Source organism: Coturnix japonica, chromosome 9 (assembly GCF_001577835.2).
Source record: "Coturnix japonica isolate 7356 chromosome 9, Coturnix japonica 2.1, whole genome shotgun sequence".
NCBI lineage: Eukaryota > Metazoa > Chordata > Aves > Galliformes > Phasianidae > Coturnix > Coturnix japonica.
Window position 1 is genome coordinate 4,377,067 of NC_029524.1, and position 13,865 is coordinate 4,390,931.

At 38.9% G+C, this 13,865-nt stretch overlaps 1 protein-coding gene across 4 annotated transcripts in view; it reads right to left on the minus strand.

Annotated features, from left to right (window-relative positions):
• The window catches only part of PIK3CB (phosphatidylinositol-4,5-bisphosphate 3-kinase catalytic subunit beta), an 80,472-nt gene that overhangs the window by 17,969 nt on the left and 48,638 nt on the right, over window positions 1-13,865 (minus strand). For all 4 annotated transcript variants that reach the window (XM_015871193.2, XM_015871195.2, XM_015871197.2 and 1 more), the window contains 10 exons: window positions 10,527-10,752; window positions 8,792-9,015; window positions 6,583-6,765; window positions 6,153-6,323; window positions 5,176-5,253; window positions 3,652-3,903; window positions 3,057-3,153; window positions 2,102-2,232; window positions 1,465-1,518; window positions 457-645 (listed from right to left, as the gene is read on the minus strand). In XM_015871193.2, coding sequence (XP_015726679.1) covers window positions 457-645; window positions 1,465-1,518; window positions 2,102-2,232; window positions 3,057-3,153; window positions 3,652-3,903; window positions 5,176-5,253; window positions 6,153-6,323; window positions 6,583-6,765; window positions 8,792-9,015; window positions 10,527-10,752 — 1,605 coding nt within the window. The remainder of the gene's footprint in view (window positions 1-456; window positions 646-1,464; window positions 1,519-2,101; window positions 2,233-3,056; window positions 3,154-3,651; window positions 3,904-5,175; window positions 5,254-6,152; window positions 6,324-6,582; window positions 6,766-8,791; window positions 9,016-10,526; window positions 10,753-13,865) is intronic.

Here is a 13,865-nt window from a genome sequence, read left to right on the forward strand (position 1 = left end):
CAAGGGAGCGATGACTGTCTGGGTGCTGTGCTTTGTTGCTGCAGTGTTTGTGGCACAGACAAAATAATGCTGTATTCCTCCCTGACAAAAATGTATCCAGGACACACACATCTGACCGGCAGGTGGGAACAGCTCCTTGCTTTCTGCATTACTGTCAGTGCTCACACCAGATGGATTTCTTTTAGTTTCTCCTAACCTGCTGTGTATGCCATCAGATGAGGTAGTTCCCATACATACACAGGGATATGTTATGTTACCATTAAGCCATCCTGTGAAGCAGGCATGCTATCACTACAAATACATTATTTTATCAAACCATCAATACTAAGAGGTGTCTTCTAACGTGAGTGCCTGTTCTCTCTCTCAAATAAATGAACAATGTTTGCTTCAGCGAGGTTTAATTACCTACCCCAGGACACGGCCATTTTTCCACACCAGCTCTGCCTTTTGTCTTACCTGAGCAACATCTTCAAGTTTGTTCCATTTTAAGGAGAGCAGCAGCTTTGGCAGCGATTGTGGGAAATTTTCACGGCAGTCGTATCGCAAAGTCCAGATGAGATCCATTTCATTTTCACAGAGCTGAGATAAAGGATCTCTTTCCATTATTTCTTTCAGCACGACATAAAATTTTTTACCACCTCGACCCTAGAAAATGAGAGAAGAATGTTTTGATATATTCAATAGGCAGGTACCAGAAATGCTATACGAAGGAGAACATGAGGTAGAAGGGGATGACACCTCAGCCTTTCCTTCAGATAGCTGAACTGGTTCTAAGAGCCGCACATAGCAGCTATTCAAAATTCAGGCTGCAAAGTCCATGAAAAATAACTTTAGAGCTAAGGACGCTAGGTGGCAATATTGCTGTTCTCCAGCTCCAACGTCGAAAACTTTTGCTGGGATGCGTGTAGTTTTCCTTTTGGTTTTCAAACCAGTAAATGTCATACATCTATAAGTAACTTTTTTTCTTTTTTAATTAAAAGCCAAAAGACACTTTTCCAGCAATAATCCAAAAAGTATATTTGCTAAGTGTGCAAAGAAGCAGTTTTGCCTTCTCTTCCAGACAACATGCTGCTTTGTCTCTCTGAAATACTGACGCAAGCACTGATTCTGTACATCAGTTTGCATGAAAGCACCTTTGCAAGTTAACTCTTCCTTTCCTGAGACATATTTGAGACTGAAAGGGTGGAAATTAAAACAATGATACCAGCAACAACAGAATTGCAGTTATTTGACAAAGAATAGCCAAGGTGTTCTTTCAGAAGTCCAAAATACATTGAAAAAGAATGAACGAGAGTGCGTTTAAGGCAGTTCAACAAAGTGGATTATGTAAGAAAATAAAGCCCATAGAATCACAGCTATTCAAGTAGTTGAATTATTCTATCTCAGATTGATGCAGAAGATAAAAAATAAAACAAAACACTCCTCAGAAGTAATTTTCAAGTGCTGCCTTGAGCAGACACTCACCGCCATCGCAGCATTGTCACTGCTTCGTGCAATCTCAGCTGCCTTTTCAAGTATCTGCAAAAAGACATGTTAAAACAGAGCAGATTTAAATAGAAATCTGATGCTGACATTTACAACCATAGGTAAGTAAATGTTGCTACCTTTTAAGTAATTACAACACTATCATATTGTATATACGGGCTATTATGTGCATTTCTATGGAACGAATAACCACAGTTCAGTGCTCTGCTTTTCCCAGTATCATTTTCATATGGTACGAAGAGTCTTGAAAAAATAAGTGTTCCAAAAAGCAGTTCACACATCTGTACAGAGCAGTAACAGATCTCCACAGGACACAGGCAGGCAAAATTGAAGGTATCCAGTGTTGTACTTAAGTTTAGCTTTTTAAAAGATCATTGGTATTGGAACGTGATTGTGCTGTAGCAGCACAATCCTCAAGAGACAACACACAGTATTTTAAAACACTTATGTCTTCAAAGATTACCTGAAGACTCTAAAGGCAGAGCACTGACATTATTATGTACTGCAAGTACAAACAACTCCAGAAAGTGGGGAATTCGGTGACAAAAGCAGCTGGAAGTAAAGAAAAAATAGCTCTTTGCATATAAGCATTGTTGACCACTCTGTCACATCTTACCTTGTCAAAGGGAGGGTAATTAATAGGCTGTTTTGAATATTCTTGAAATCTAATGTGCAAAGCTGTTGCATTTTCAGTGTAAGGGTTTGTCTGGACAGTTCCCATTGGGTTTAACATTTCTTCAAGCTCATCTAAAATGTTAGCAAGAACAATTAACATTAAATTAAAAGATAATAATAACTTGTGTCACTGTCTTTCAGTCCAAATGACTGACAGTTGTCTGCACAGCACCTCTCCAGTGCACACCTCTCTGGCATAAACATTTCATACATTCTACATTAACAGATGCAAGACTTTCTCCTTCCAGAAGAAACATAACACCAAAGGAACCCTGGATGCTGCTACCCTGAGCCAAATCCTGCAATGCAGCTTCAGCCCCAATAATATCAGGCTCTGTAAGCCCACATGTACACTGCCTCTGGATCAAATAGCATGAAAAAGAGTAAAAAGTGTCAAGCCTTTCTTTTCCCCTTAACACTAAAGCCAGATTAATACTGCAGTTCTCATGATTAAATGAAGAGTGACATGTAGATTTCAGACTGCTGTATGAATCAATCTGAATTTCAGGGAAGGAAGTCTCAAAACCAAACTTCTAACTCCAGTATTGTCACATACAATGTAGCTCACCTGCTGAGTTTAAAACACATAGCACAGGTAAACAAATGAAGCCTGAGGTGCACTAAAAAACAACCACCAGATAACACTAGATTTAAATATGCATCTCGAGTTTCAAGTGACCTTCTTTCTGCATCGTAACACTTTCAGAACACTGTTTTCAAGCAAGCTCTCAGTTGTCCTCCTGTCAGATAAACAGTACTTTCATGAAAGACATAAAAAATACACGTAGCAAAGAAATCATGACAGGAAAATTGCACATGCATGTAGCCAATATTCTATTCGATACTGCCCCTGAATCTCAAATGTTTCAAATACAAGTACAGAAATTAAACTTTACCTGGAAATGATGACCAGCTGTGCAGGATGAATTCTCCATTCTTCAGCTGTCCTTTGTAATCAAACACCATGGTATTTACCCAGGCTACGGGGTAGTGCTGTTAACAGAAAGAATTTCTATGTAGAAACTAAGATAGCAGGGGTTTGAGTGTGGGACTTGTTTTCCTTCATGCTCTGGGCCCTTTGAGACAATAGGACTTAATTCTAAGGAGCCACTCTGCCAATCTAAGAACGCACATTTCTCTCAACATGAGCCCAGATGCTCGTACTTTTCCCCATCAAAACTCACCTTGAGTTCTAGAGATGAGAACGCAAGTAACATCTTAAAGTACAATTTGTTAAGGAGTCATTTGCCAACCTGCCTCAAATCAAAACGTTCATGTCTTTATCAGTGTCTGAGAAGCAGGAAAATGTTGTGGATTTTTTTTTTTTGTACCAGGATGTGCAATTCTTCACATAGATACTTTTTCAATACCTTTCTTATTCATTTTGTATTCTTGAAAACTGAAGTGAGGGCAACAAAGTATTTCTGAATACCAAACATGTTATATAGAGTTCAGGGGTACAAAAGAGATAAAAGAAAAAGAAATAATTACCACTTTTCCTGCTTTCCTAATGGTTTGGTATTTGGAGGGATTCATTGACTTAGTTGACTTCTTAGTTTTAGTCTTATCCATCACAGCATAAACAGCAAAGCAGAGTCTTGCCATTCTTGGTAGATCACAGACATTTATTTCAAACTCCAGTACTTCATTCCATGCATGGTCACTTCTCCCAGATATTTCTGTGCTTACAATAGTTTTACAAAGGAGCTCCGTACCATGGAAAATACCAGCCCTAACGTGAACCTGCATTAAGGAAAATTAGACAAGAAATATTAAGACCTGCCTCAGAAGCCACAGAATTCTGCACAGAATACAACACAGAACATACGCATGTTTATTTCTAACTTGATAACAAACAATTTTGGTATTTACTACAGGTTAAATGAAGCCACGCTAAAGAAAATCTGCCATCAGCCCAGAATAATCCCTAGACAAAGTCTCAGTAGCACCAACAGCCGATGCTCAAATAATGCCCTGTCTGATCATTCCATGCAAAAACCTCCTACTTCAGGTGAAGAGGCTGAACTCATAACACAGGCACAAGTATCAGGACTGGGAGAACGCTCTGTGGCGAGTTATGCTCCTTGATACAGCTGCCATAGGAACATCCATTGTTAAACTGACTCAGTTAACTTGCATATGATCACAATTTTTTTCCAAACATAATCAATCACTGAAAGGAAACAGTCAATTTAAAGACATTTACTTGAGCCCCAGTGAGATACAGAAATTTCATTTTCACCTATTGATGTCACACTTCATCACTATGAGCCAATGTGAGGTGAGAACAGCTACATGAACACCAATGAAACACAGAGCATGCTGGAAAGAACTCTTACATCAGGAAATGTAACCGTGCATTTATGTGTACATACACATACGTAACAATTTCTGTATATATTCACAAACACAGTCAAAATTCCACACAAGCAAGTGTCCAGTAAGGCCTTAAAGTGTAAAAACTCCTCACATGTTAACAGCTTGTGGTCTGTAACACAGGCAGCAGCCCGCTCATGTGCACTGTACAGGAAGTGATACTACAGCTTCTCCTGTGTGTGCAGCATGGTCAGAAAATAAAAGGCAGATTGTATAGAAGCACACAATCCATGCTTAGAAACACACAGAGTTTATTGTGGACTATAAAAAAATACCCTCAGTTCCAATTAAAAATGTATAATATTTAATCTACTTTTGCTTGTCAGATATTTAGGGAAGTTTGGTCTGAATAAAGTTATCTTGTATTGGTACTCACAGCTGCCTGAAAAAAAGATCAAGTCAGACCAACATGCAAGTCCTGCCATCTGTAGTTACTAATAATGCTCTAGTGCACCTATCCAACTTCAGTCCATAAAGCAACAGTTTTAGCTATGAATTAAGATTTTAAGCAATACTAACGATACAATTAAACAACGAGTGCACTTTTGCTCACCTGAAACCTGTTCAATTCTGAGTTCACTAAATGTAGAAAAGCATTAAAATTAAGAGTGTCTTCTGAAACAGTGGAAAATTACTTACTTTGGCATTTTCTTCTGTATTTAGCTTATTACCCTTTAACAGAACAATCTTGAAGGGGCTGCAAATGTCCCATACACTCTGAAAAGGGAAACAAAGATGCAAGATTTCTCTTAATCAACAGAATTACTACATAAGCTAAATATTTTCAGCAGAAGCCATAAATACAAACTAAAAGAGACATCTGTTAAAACATGAATTTGAAATCTTAAAAAACAAGTTGGTTATCACGACAAGAGCATCTTGGATGCTCCAAAAGGAAAGGAGGACAGAAAAAACGCCAAGTTGAAGATATCGGAGAGGGAGGGCGAGAAGAAAATGCATTGCATATACTTGCTGTCAAATAATAATAATTCTTCAAATGTATTCGTTGCTCTGAATATATAGCTTCAAATTAAAAGAACAAAACCTGTCCCTATTTCCTTAGAATAACAACACACAAATTACAACTGTGCGATATGGCCATGGTAAGTTTAACAATGAAGGAAGCGCTACATTACAAGTTAGACTTCTCTGATGGCAAAAGTTGCCATCATTGAAGTGAAAACATTATGCAAGATATGAGGGAATACAAGAGACCACAGGTCACTACTGTCCAAGCCAGTGGAGCCTTCATATGCTGGAGCTGGAGAATACAGCTCTCTGCAGTAATCTCTCCAGATGCAGGTAACAGATTATTATCTGCTTTTTCTGGCCTGTGGTTAGAAGTAGAATCAACAGCAATGACAGTGTGACAGTGGGCATTCCTGGGGCACTGGGGAAGAGAGCAAGAGGGAGGGAGGTGAGGACAGGGAAGCATCCAAAAAAGCTGCAAGGCCTGCTGTTTCTGGTGTAAAACTAGCAAGCAGCAGAAGGATCTGAGGAGACACAGGAGACCTATTCTGGAAAACAAAACTAAGAGCAGAAATCCAGACATTGTGATTTACACTGCACAATTCATTCTTCCTTTTGGATATCTGACACTCTCCGTATTAACTTACAGTCGTTGCTCTCGTTTTTTTTGGTGGCAGAGGAAGAGGAAGGTTGGATGATTTTCGGTTTATGGCAACTTCTATGGCAATCATTTCCTGCTCACACATTTTCTTTATGGTGCAACACTCAACGAGAGTCAGTTGAGGAAGGGTCCTGTTCATCACGCAGTTGTGTATATACTAAAAGCCCATGGAAAAGAATTGGAAATTAACAGAATATTTCGGCAACAACTTTCAAATCGAAGCAATTAGAATACATTGCAAAGCTACAGAGGAAATGATGCACATTCATTTTACAATTGGAGAGCAGAGCAGGCATGAGGAAGAAGCACTGTTGTTCATCTTTGTTCACTATGCAATGGCATATGATACAAAGTGAAACTGTGGCCAAAGCTCCAGAGAGCACTGATTACAAGGAGTTCCAGAGAGCTTTACATACCTGAAACTGAATTAAGGGATGATCACCAAAAACATATTCTAGCCTCCCGCTAACTTGCAGCACGTAGTCAGCAGGATCAATTTCCTCATCTTCTTTTCCATGGATAGTCAAACGTTTTCGGATTGCAAGTTCATTCAGCTTGATGGGATTCATGTTAGGAGACACTTGAAAACTAAATACATCCTAACAAAACACAAAGAGAAACACCAAATATCAGCTTCCATAGTCAGACTGTGACTGAGCGGATGTGAGGGGAGTGAAGAAAAGAGGGGTAGCAGTCAATACCCACAGCATACAACGTGGAAAGTCTCCATTTCCAAACAAAGTTTCATCAAATCTTTTCATAGTATCTGCAGCTTTTATTTCCATCTTAAGAAGTTAAAGAAGTTAGAATAGTTTTATAATTAGGGGGGAAAAGGTTTAGATGCACTGAACGTCATCATTCCTAAAGTAAAAGAAGATATTTTGTGAAGTCTTTCGTCTCCCTTCATCTACCAGGATTTGGAAAGGTTGATCCAGCAAGTTCTGTTTGCTCTTTTGTTTGTTGTGGTGGATTTCTGGGTGGGCTTTCTATGTTGTTGTCGGGTTTTGTTCCTTGCACACATCGTCACTCACAAACACATGAGCACACTGAGCAGTTATTTACAAACCAAGTGTTGCCTGACTTGCATTCCCTTGACTGAGCAAGAAGTTAAGTAAGAAAATCTAAAACTGCGCAAAGTCAGGCAAAAAGAGTTCTGTATTTCCAGCTTCTCCTGCTCAGAACTTTGCCAAGCAGCAAAGGCTTCTTCCTTGTCCCGACCATAACTGACAGCAGGCAAACAAGAATGAGCCCTTTCCTTCCCAGGAGTCTGGTGCCCTACAATGGCTGGTCTAATTCAAAACAGCAGGTTTTTTACATGTGTGCACATCACAGCAATAGCAATTAGTTTTCCTGTCTTGCTCCAAAGCCAATTAGGTAGGCTTATAATTTCCTACTTCATTCCAAGTTGTCTTACAGTACTCAATGCAAGTAGTCCAGAACAGTTTAGTGCTCCAAAAACCAGCTCCAATTTGAACTGTTAATAGCTTAGAAGGTCAGAACTGGTAACAGAAGCATCTGAAATATTTAGAATGTTGGGAGCCCAAGCTGTTACAGTGACAGGCAAATGCATTTTGAACCACCAGTAACTTTTGCATTCCTTTTATATCAAATGCACACTTATATACAATACCTTCCTTGAGATCTGACTAACACAGATATTCTCATTGTTCCTGAAAAACGACAAGTCCTCTGCTAAGCTGTAAACAACTGGAAAAGTTGTGAGGTTTCTTTTTGTACAAACTCCAACGTATCCCACATGAGATAGTGTTACTGGTTACCAAACACAATATTCATCTCTGCATTCAGTGTTTCCAGAGCCACATATGATTTTACAACTTCATATTATTATTTTTTCTTAATGTTAATAAAGATGGTATAGAAATGACACAGCTTTGCAAATAAAATTAGCTTAATCATTAGATCAATATCTAACAACTAGGTCAAAGTGGGCAGCAAATACAGCCTATTATTATGTGCTTCTGAGATTCTAAGGCTTCCCATGCTGACCACTAAGAAGTGCACAGTGTAAAAATGAGGAATCGAGCAGAAAAATAGCAACTTTACCATCAAAAAAAGCTGCGGGGGTTGCTAGCTTGGTTACAAGAAACAAGAAGGTAATTTTAAGTCTCAGCTAGTGTTTCAATTCTCTCTGTGCATGTGTAGTTGAGAGAAAGCTAACTCTTATTTTGTATGCTTATTTTGCAACCTAATTAACAGCTCGCCCCTAAAGATGTTCAAAAATGAACCACTAGCAGAAAGAAGCCTGTTAAAGTTGGTTCTTCCCCATTCAGCATCTTTCAGGCCCAAACTCAATCCCTAGCAAAGTCACGCAAATAATAGTTTACCAAAAAGGTCTTGAGAATTTTGAAGTGCGTTTTAGGTTTAAATGAAGATAAAATAACACAAAATGTAAGAGCTATACATTTCAATTTTAAAAGCAGGAAAGAGTAGAACTGTAATTTGACTTCACATCACAACTGTCCATTGGCTTCCATACTTTCTTTCAAAAGTCAAGGACCCTGGTAACATTATTATTCTATTTCACTTCCATGTTTGATCGACCTCACGCTAACTCAGATCGGAATCAAGAACCGTACGTTAAATACAGTGAACATCCATTCCTACCTGGCAGTTATCAAAATGAATAGCCACTACAAGATTTCCACTATAGAGCTTATCTTGGAAGTTCTCTGGGACAACGGGTTCCTGTTCTGGTGGGTACGTGTGCTTTAACCAGTCCATCCAGGAAAGACCCACAAGCGACTGGATCTTCTCCTCACTGATTCTCCGCATTTTAGCTCGAAAGTCGTTCACTTCAGGATCTTGTAAGGCATCGAACTCATGGAGACCTACAAGAGTTCAATCAAACAAAAGAATACCTCAATTGTTTAAGGTAAGGTTCTATAAGTGATTTTATTCAGATCCTCCAGCCAAAATGTCTGCTGAAAAGTGAGCCCCTGTATGTCAGTGGAGTGTCAAAGTTATTTGCACAATTCCCATGCAACCTGTCTTAAGTGTCAGAACAGCAAGAAACAATTCCTTGCTTAACATTAAATGGAAAATCCAACCACACTGCTTTCAAATTAGATTGGGAAGTTTTAAGTCTCCCCTCGCAAAAGCAAATGCAAACACAGCACCGTAAGTGCACCATAAAAACCAGACATTAGAGTGTTTTTAAATCATTGTCTTCCCCACTCTGCCCCCTTAAAGATGACATCTTTTTGATTTGTTTAAAAGGCAAAAAAAGAATAGTTGACCTGCAAACAGATCTACTTGTTCTTGACATTTCCTTGTGATTAAAATAAACCTTCTACTCAAATAAAACTGATAGGACTAAAAGTTCAACCAATCCAAGTCCAAGAAAATTCCTTTTCCAAAACATATATAGAAAGAATACACAGTGAGAGTCCCCAAAGAATGTGAATTCTTCAGCCCATAAGGAAGTCCAGGAAGCACAGAATCTGCAAGTGTGGGTGTTTTTTCATTTCTCCCAAACTGATGGATGCTGCCCAGATTACACAAAGCACCAGATACTGTTTGAGAACAAAACACTAAGTTTAAAAGCACAGAAAGAGAAATACTGCACCAAAGAACGTGAATCTCTCTGAAGCTGTCAGAGTACGTCTGAGCAGCTGAACTGCCAGCTTCCATTGTTGGCTTTAAGAAACGGGCAGACAGCACACTGCTGAAATCTAAACAAAACCTGCCGTCTTTATAAAGGAGCTCACAATGGTTCATTGTTTCAATACAAGAGGTATGACCTCACACGACCCCGTCAATCTTTATTGTATAACCACAGTAGATTTAAAAGATGAAAATTCTGAAATAACACCAAGAGCGAGTTACTGTGAAACCCTTAAAAATAGCTTCCCATTGTTTGCTGAAAACCAGTGTCACAATGGAGAGCAAAGCCAAGGATCACACTGCGAACTGACTCAGAAATCACGTATACCAAACTCATAACAATTTCTAGTTCCCTCTGCCCATGCAACTTCTGATTAGGCTACTTGTGGTAGCACATTCAGGGATTAAGCATTCCATCACCTAGCAATAATATTATAGATTTTTTTTTCCCCAGTCTAATCCCCCCATCTAATGTGATAAGACTTTTGCTCTTGACTGATGTAGTTATAAAACACAGTGCTGAACTACAACACGGAGAGTAGCATCTATCAACTTCCAGATGTTTCATCTCTAGTATTTAAAGTTGTTTTAAATTTCATCAGTTCTAGACCAAGGAAGAGAAATGCTGTCAGAGACAAGAAGAGAAGTGTGTTTGTTCCCATTACCTGCCCAACTACAGCCCTCTTCCATAAAACAAAGTTTTCAAAAAAATACAGAGAAAAGTAGATGTAATTACCTTTGCCTATAAGAACACCTATTTTGGAGTCCAACTTCTCTCCCGGATCACAGTTCCTTGTCACTAGTTTCAGGACAGGAAGAAAGGGCCTGACATCACAAAGTCTCCGTGTTTCATCTTCTAGTTCTTCATGTACGGCCGTCTGATTCACACATGAGAACATGTAAGAGTCGATCTCCATGAGGAGATGGAAGAGGGGGTAGCTGTGTGCCTGCTTCCATAACAGCTGGAAAAAAACAGTCATAAGAAGAGTGATTTGTTTTTAGTATCTGTCTCGTGGTTATTTTTAAGCAGCAACTAATGTGCACAAAGGTTAAAAAACACACAGTAACACAAATCACGTCAAATTGCCCGCTGTCAGTAGAACCTTCACGTAAGTGTATTTGTAAGTTATTTGCAGGCCACCAAGATGTGCAAGTCACCCATGCAGCACTCAACAATGCTTCACTGAACTGAGTGTCTACACAGTAGATCACCACTCACCTAACACCAATATAAGCTATATCACATTCTTAGCAGAAATCACAATTGTAGGTGAAAAGAACTGTCATTGTATAAATACATATATAAAGGTGAGAATAACTTCGTCTAAATTTTAGAAGTTTACACTTTATGGACTTGTTTCTTAAACTCCATTTGAAACAGGAGCTGTAGGATCAATAATGCAGCGTCAAAAATCTTGCATGAAAAGCACCCTGCCCAAAAATAAGAAGTTGAACTGAACTACTACAACCAAACTGAAAACATCTGCATGTGTCCATGGGATCTGTACAACTGAGGCTGCCTTCCCATAAACGTACCCCAGTCTAATTGGCCTGGTTGGGCAAAAGCCTTTGTTCTTTTTTAGAATAGAATAAGACTTCCAACTTCAAAGATATGAGAAGACACAAAAACTATGGGGTTCTTTTCTGTGTTATTCTCTAATTGCTAATTATATCGGTTAAAAATCTGGTGGGTTTGTTGTCCTTTATAAGAGCTAACTTCAATTTCTGAATATTAGTACTTATCATAACCTTAAACACCATAGGATTTACAAAGATGAAGTTCCCAAAACTGAGTGCCACTAAAATCAGCCTCTTGCTGTCACACACAGTACAATTACAGCCAGTGGTAGAATTTCAGTGCTTGCAGAAAATGAGCTCTTAAAAATTCTCCAGCTCTCAAATAAACGGCCATTTTTCCTTTTTTCATGTTTTCATCTTTACAGTTTCGCATGAAGCATAAGGAGTCTATCTTGTTTCTCAGGTCTTCTATTTATAAATGCAATGTTCTCCAAATTAAGACTTGTCACAGCAAAGTGCTGGGAGCAAAGCTGCTAACACAGCATGCTGTCTATACTGTGGTTACTGTTTAGTTTTCAAACCCATTATTTCTATGAAAGAGCTCTGTAATATAGACACAATTAACATTCCTTCTCTCTGAAGAACAACTGGGCAGCAAAAAAAGTAAAGTTCCACTGTGTTGGAACCCAGTGCCTAATTCCACCTTAACATTCACCAAGTCATTGGCAGTAATAGGTCCCTAAGCGTGCATTTATTCCTTTACATGCCCCACTCCCTCGCCTCTGCTCGGACTTATATTTTAGAGGCAGCTTTGGAGGTAACCCACAACAAGAGCAGCTTTATGAGAAGATGAATTCAGAGGAAATTCCTCGAGCAGTTTATCTGCCACTTCAGCTACTAGCTTCAGTTTTAAAGAAGTATAATTCAAGCCAAACTGAGTTATTTTAAGTAGGACTGTTAATTACTGCAGGCAAGACAACAAAGCTTGATAAAGAATTCATTCTTGGTGTTGCTGGGGCTGGGAAGCAAACAGAGATGGATACTTCCATCCCATTTTCAGTGATGTCCTCTGCTGTCCAGTGATGTTCCATTAACATTCACTTTCAATATTGAGGTCTGTGGATTAGCAAACACGAGCACATTTTCCTTTGAAAGCATCCTTGATTCTTGTCACCAGCCACATTGAATCTGGACTTTGAATCTTCCATTTCCATGCTTAAATTTACCTTTACTTTTAAAAGTTACCCTTTCAAGTAATTTTATTACCCAAATTCCATCATTCACACTGCCCAGAAAGGAAATATGGGCTGAAGGCACCACAGTGGTCCCTCCAAAGGTCCATCTCCATGTCCAGCACTGCCATTTATTCTCTTTGTTATTCAGGGATATACCCAGCTTAGACACCCCCTTACCACACTTCTCTTTTTTTACTACAGAAGTGAATTATTCTACAAAATGTAACTGTGACAAAATGGGAGAAGTCTTTCTTCAAATAAAATTAGGGGTCAATGGAAAAAGGTCATCAAGCAGCAATGCTTTATGCTATGTCCCTCTGCTGTGACACGTCCAGATAAGAATGCACGTCAATTTTTCCCTCAGTCCTGACAGTAAGTTTGATAAGTTCCTTGTTTATCAATTTTATCTCAAACATTTTCACAGTCAAAACAGAACAGCAAATTCACAGAATTCATGTAGCTTCAGATCTATGTTGCATCACATCAGTAAGGAGACCAGCACAGAAGCATAACACTCATCAGCATTATGAACACAAGCTTGGAGAACGCACAAGATTTTATTGTAAATGGGTGTTACCCCCTGACGAGTATTTGAAACACTCCATAAACAAGAACAGATCGAATCCACTGCTCGAATCTGAATTCAAAATCCCTTGGAATTTTAGAAACCAGATTTTATTAATTCCATCCCTTTAGAGTGACACAAAATACTCCCTGGATGAACTGTTTGTAACACTGTCTTTCAAAATAGAAAATCCACAGTATCACATCCCAAAAGAATTAAAAGCATCTGAAACAAAACAAAAGGGTCACAGCCCTTCTTTGGTAAAGAAAATTGTTTCCTCTGAACAAATAGACAAGGATTTTTCACACCCATTTTTCCAAAGGACCCCTCACACAGCAAATCAATCACAGACCTCACTCTTTTTAAGTGATGTCCCAACAAGGCACTTCTTCACTAACTCAAGCAGTGGCTTTATAAGGCCACCATTGGTGTCAAACAAAAGGAGCAGGAATACAACATATCACTTCTGTATTAACCATCAGATCAGACACAGCATCTCCTGTATCTGCACTAACCAGAAAAACGTTAAATAAATGCACAACGTACAAATGAGACGTTAACAAAAGGTTTAGATATAATGACCCAGTATTAACACAGAGCAATCACGTTAATCTCTGCTGAAGTGTAACCATCAGTGAGAAATTATTTCTCCATACCTCGACGTCTGCTCAGAAACATCCAAAGCCCGCAGACATGTACATCTTTACCAGTCACTCTGCTACGAATGCACCTCTAATTAATTTTTTATGCTTACCCA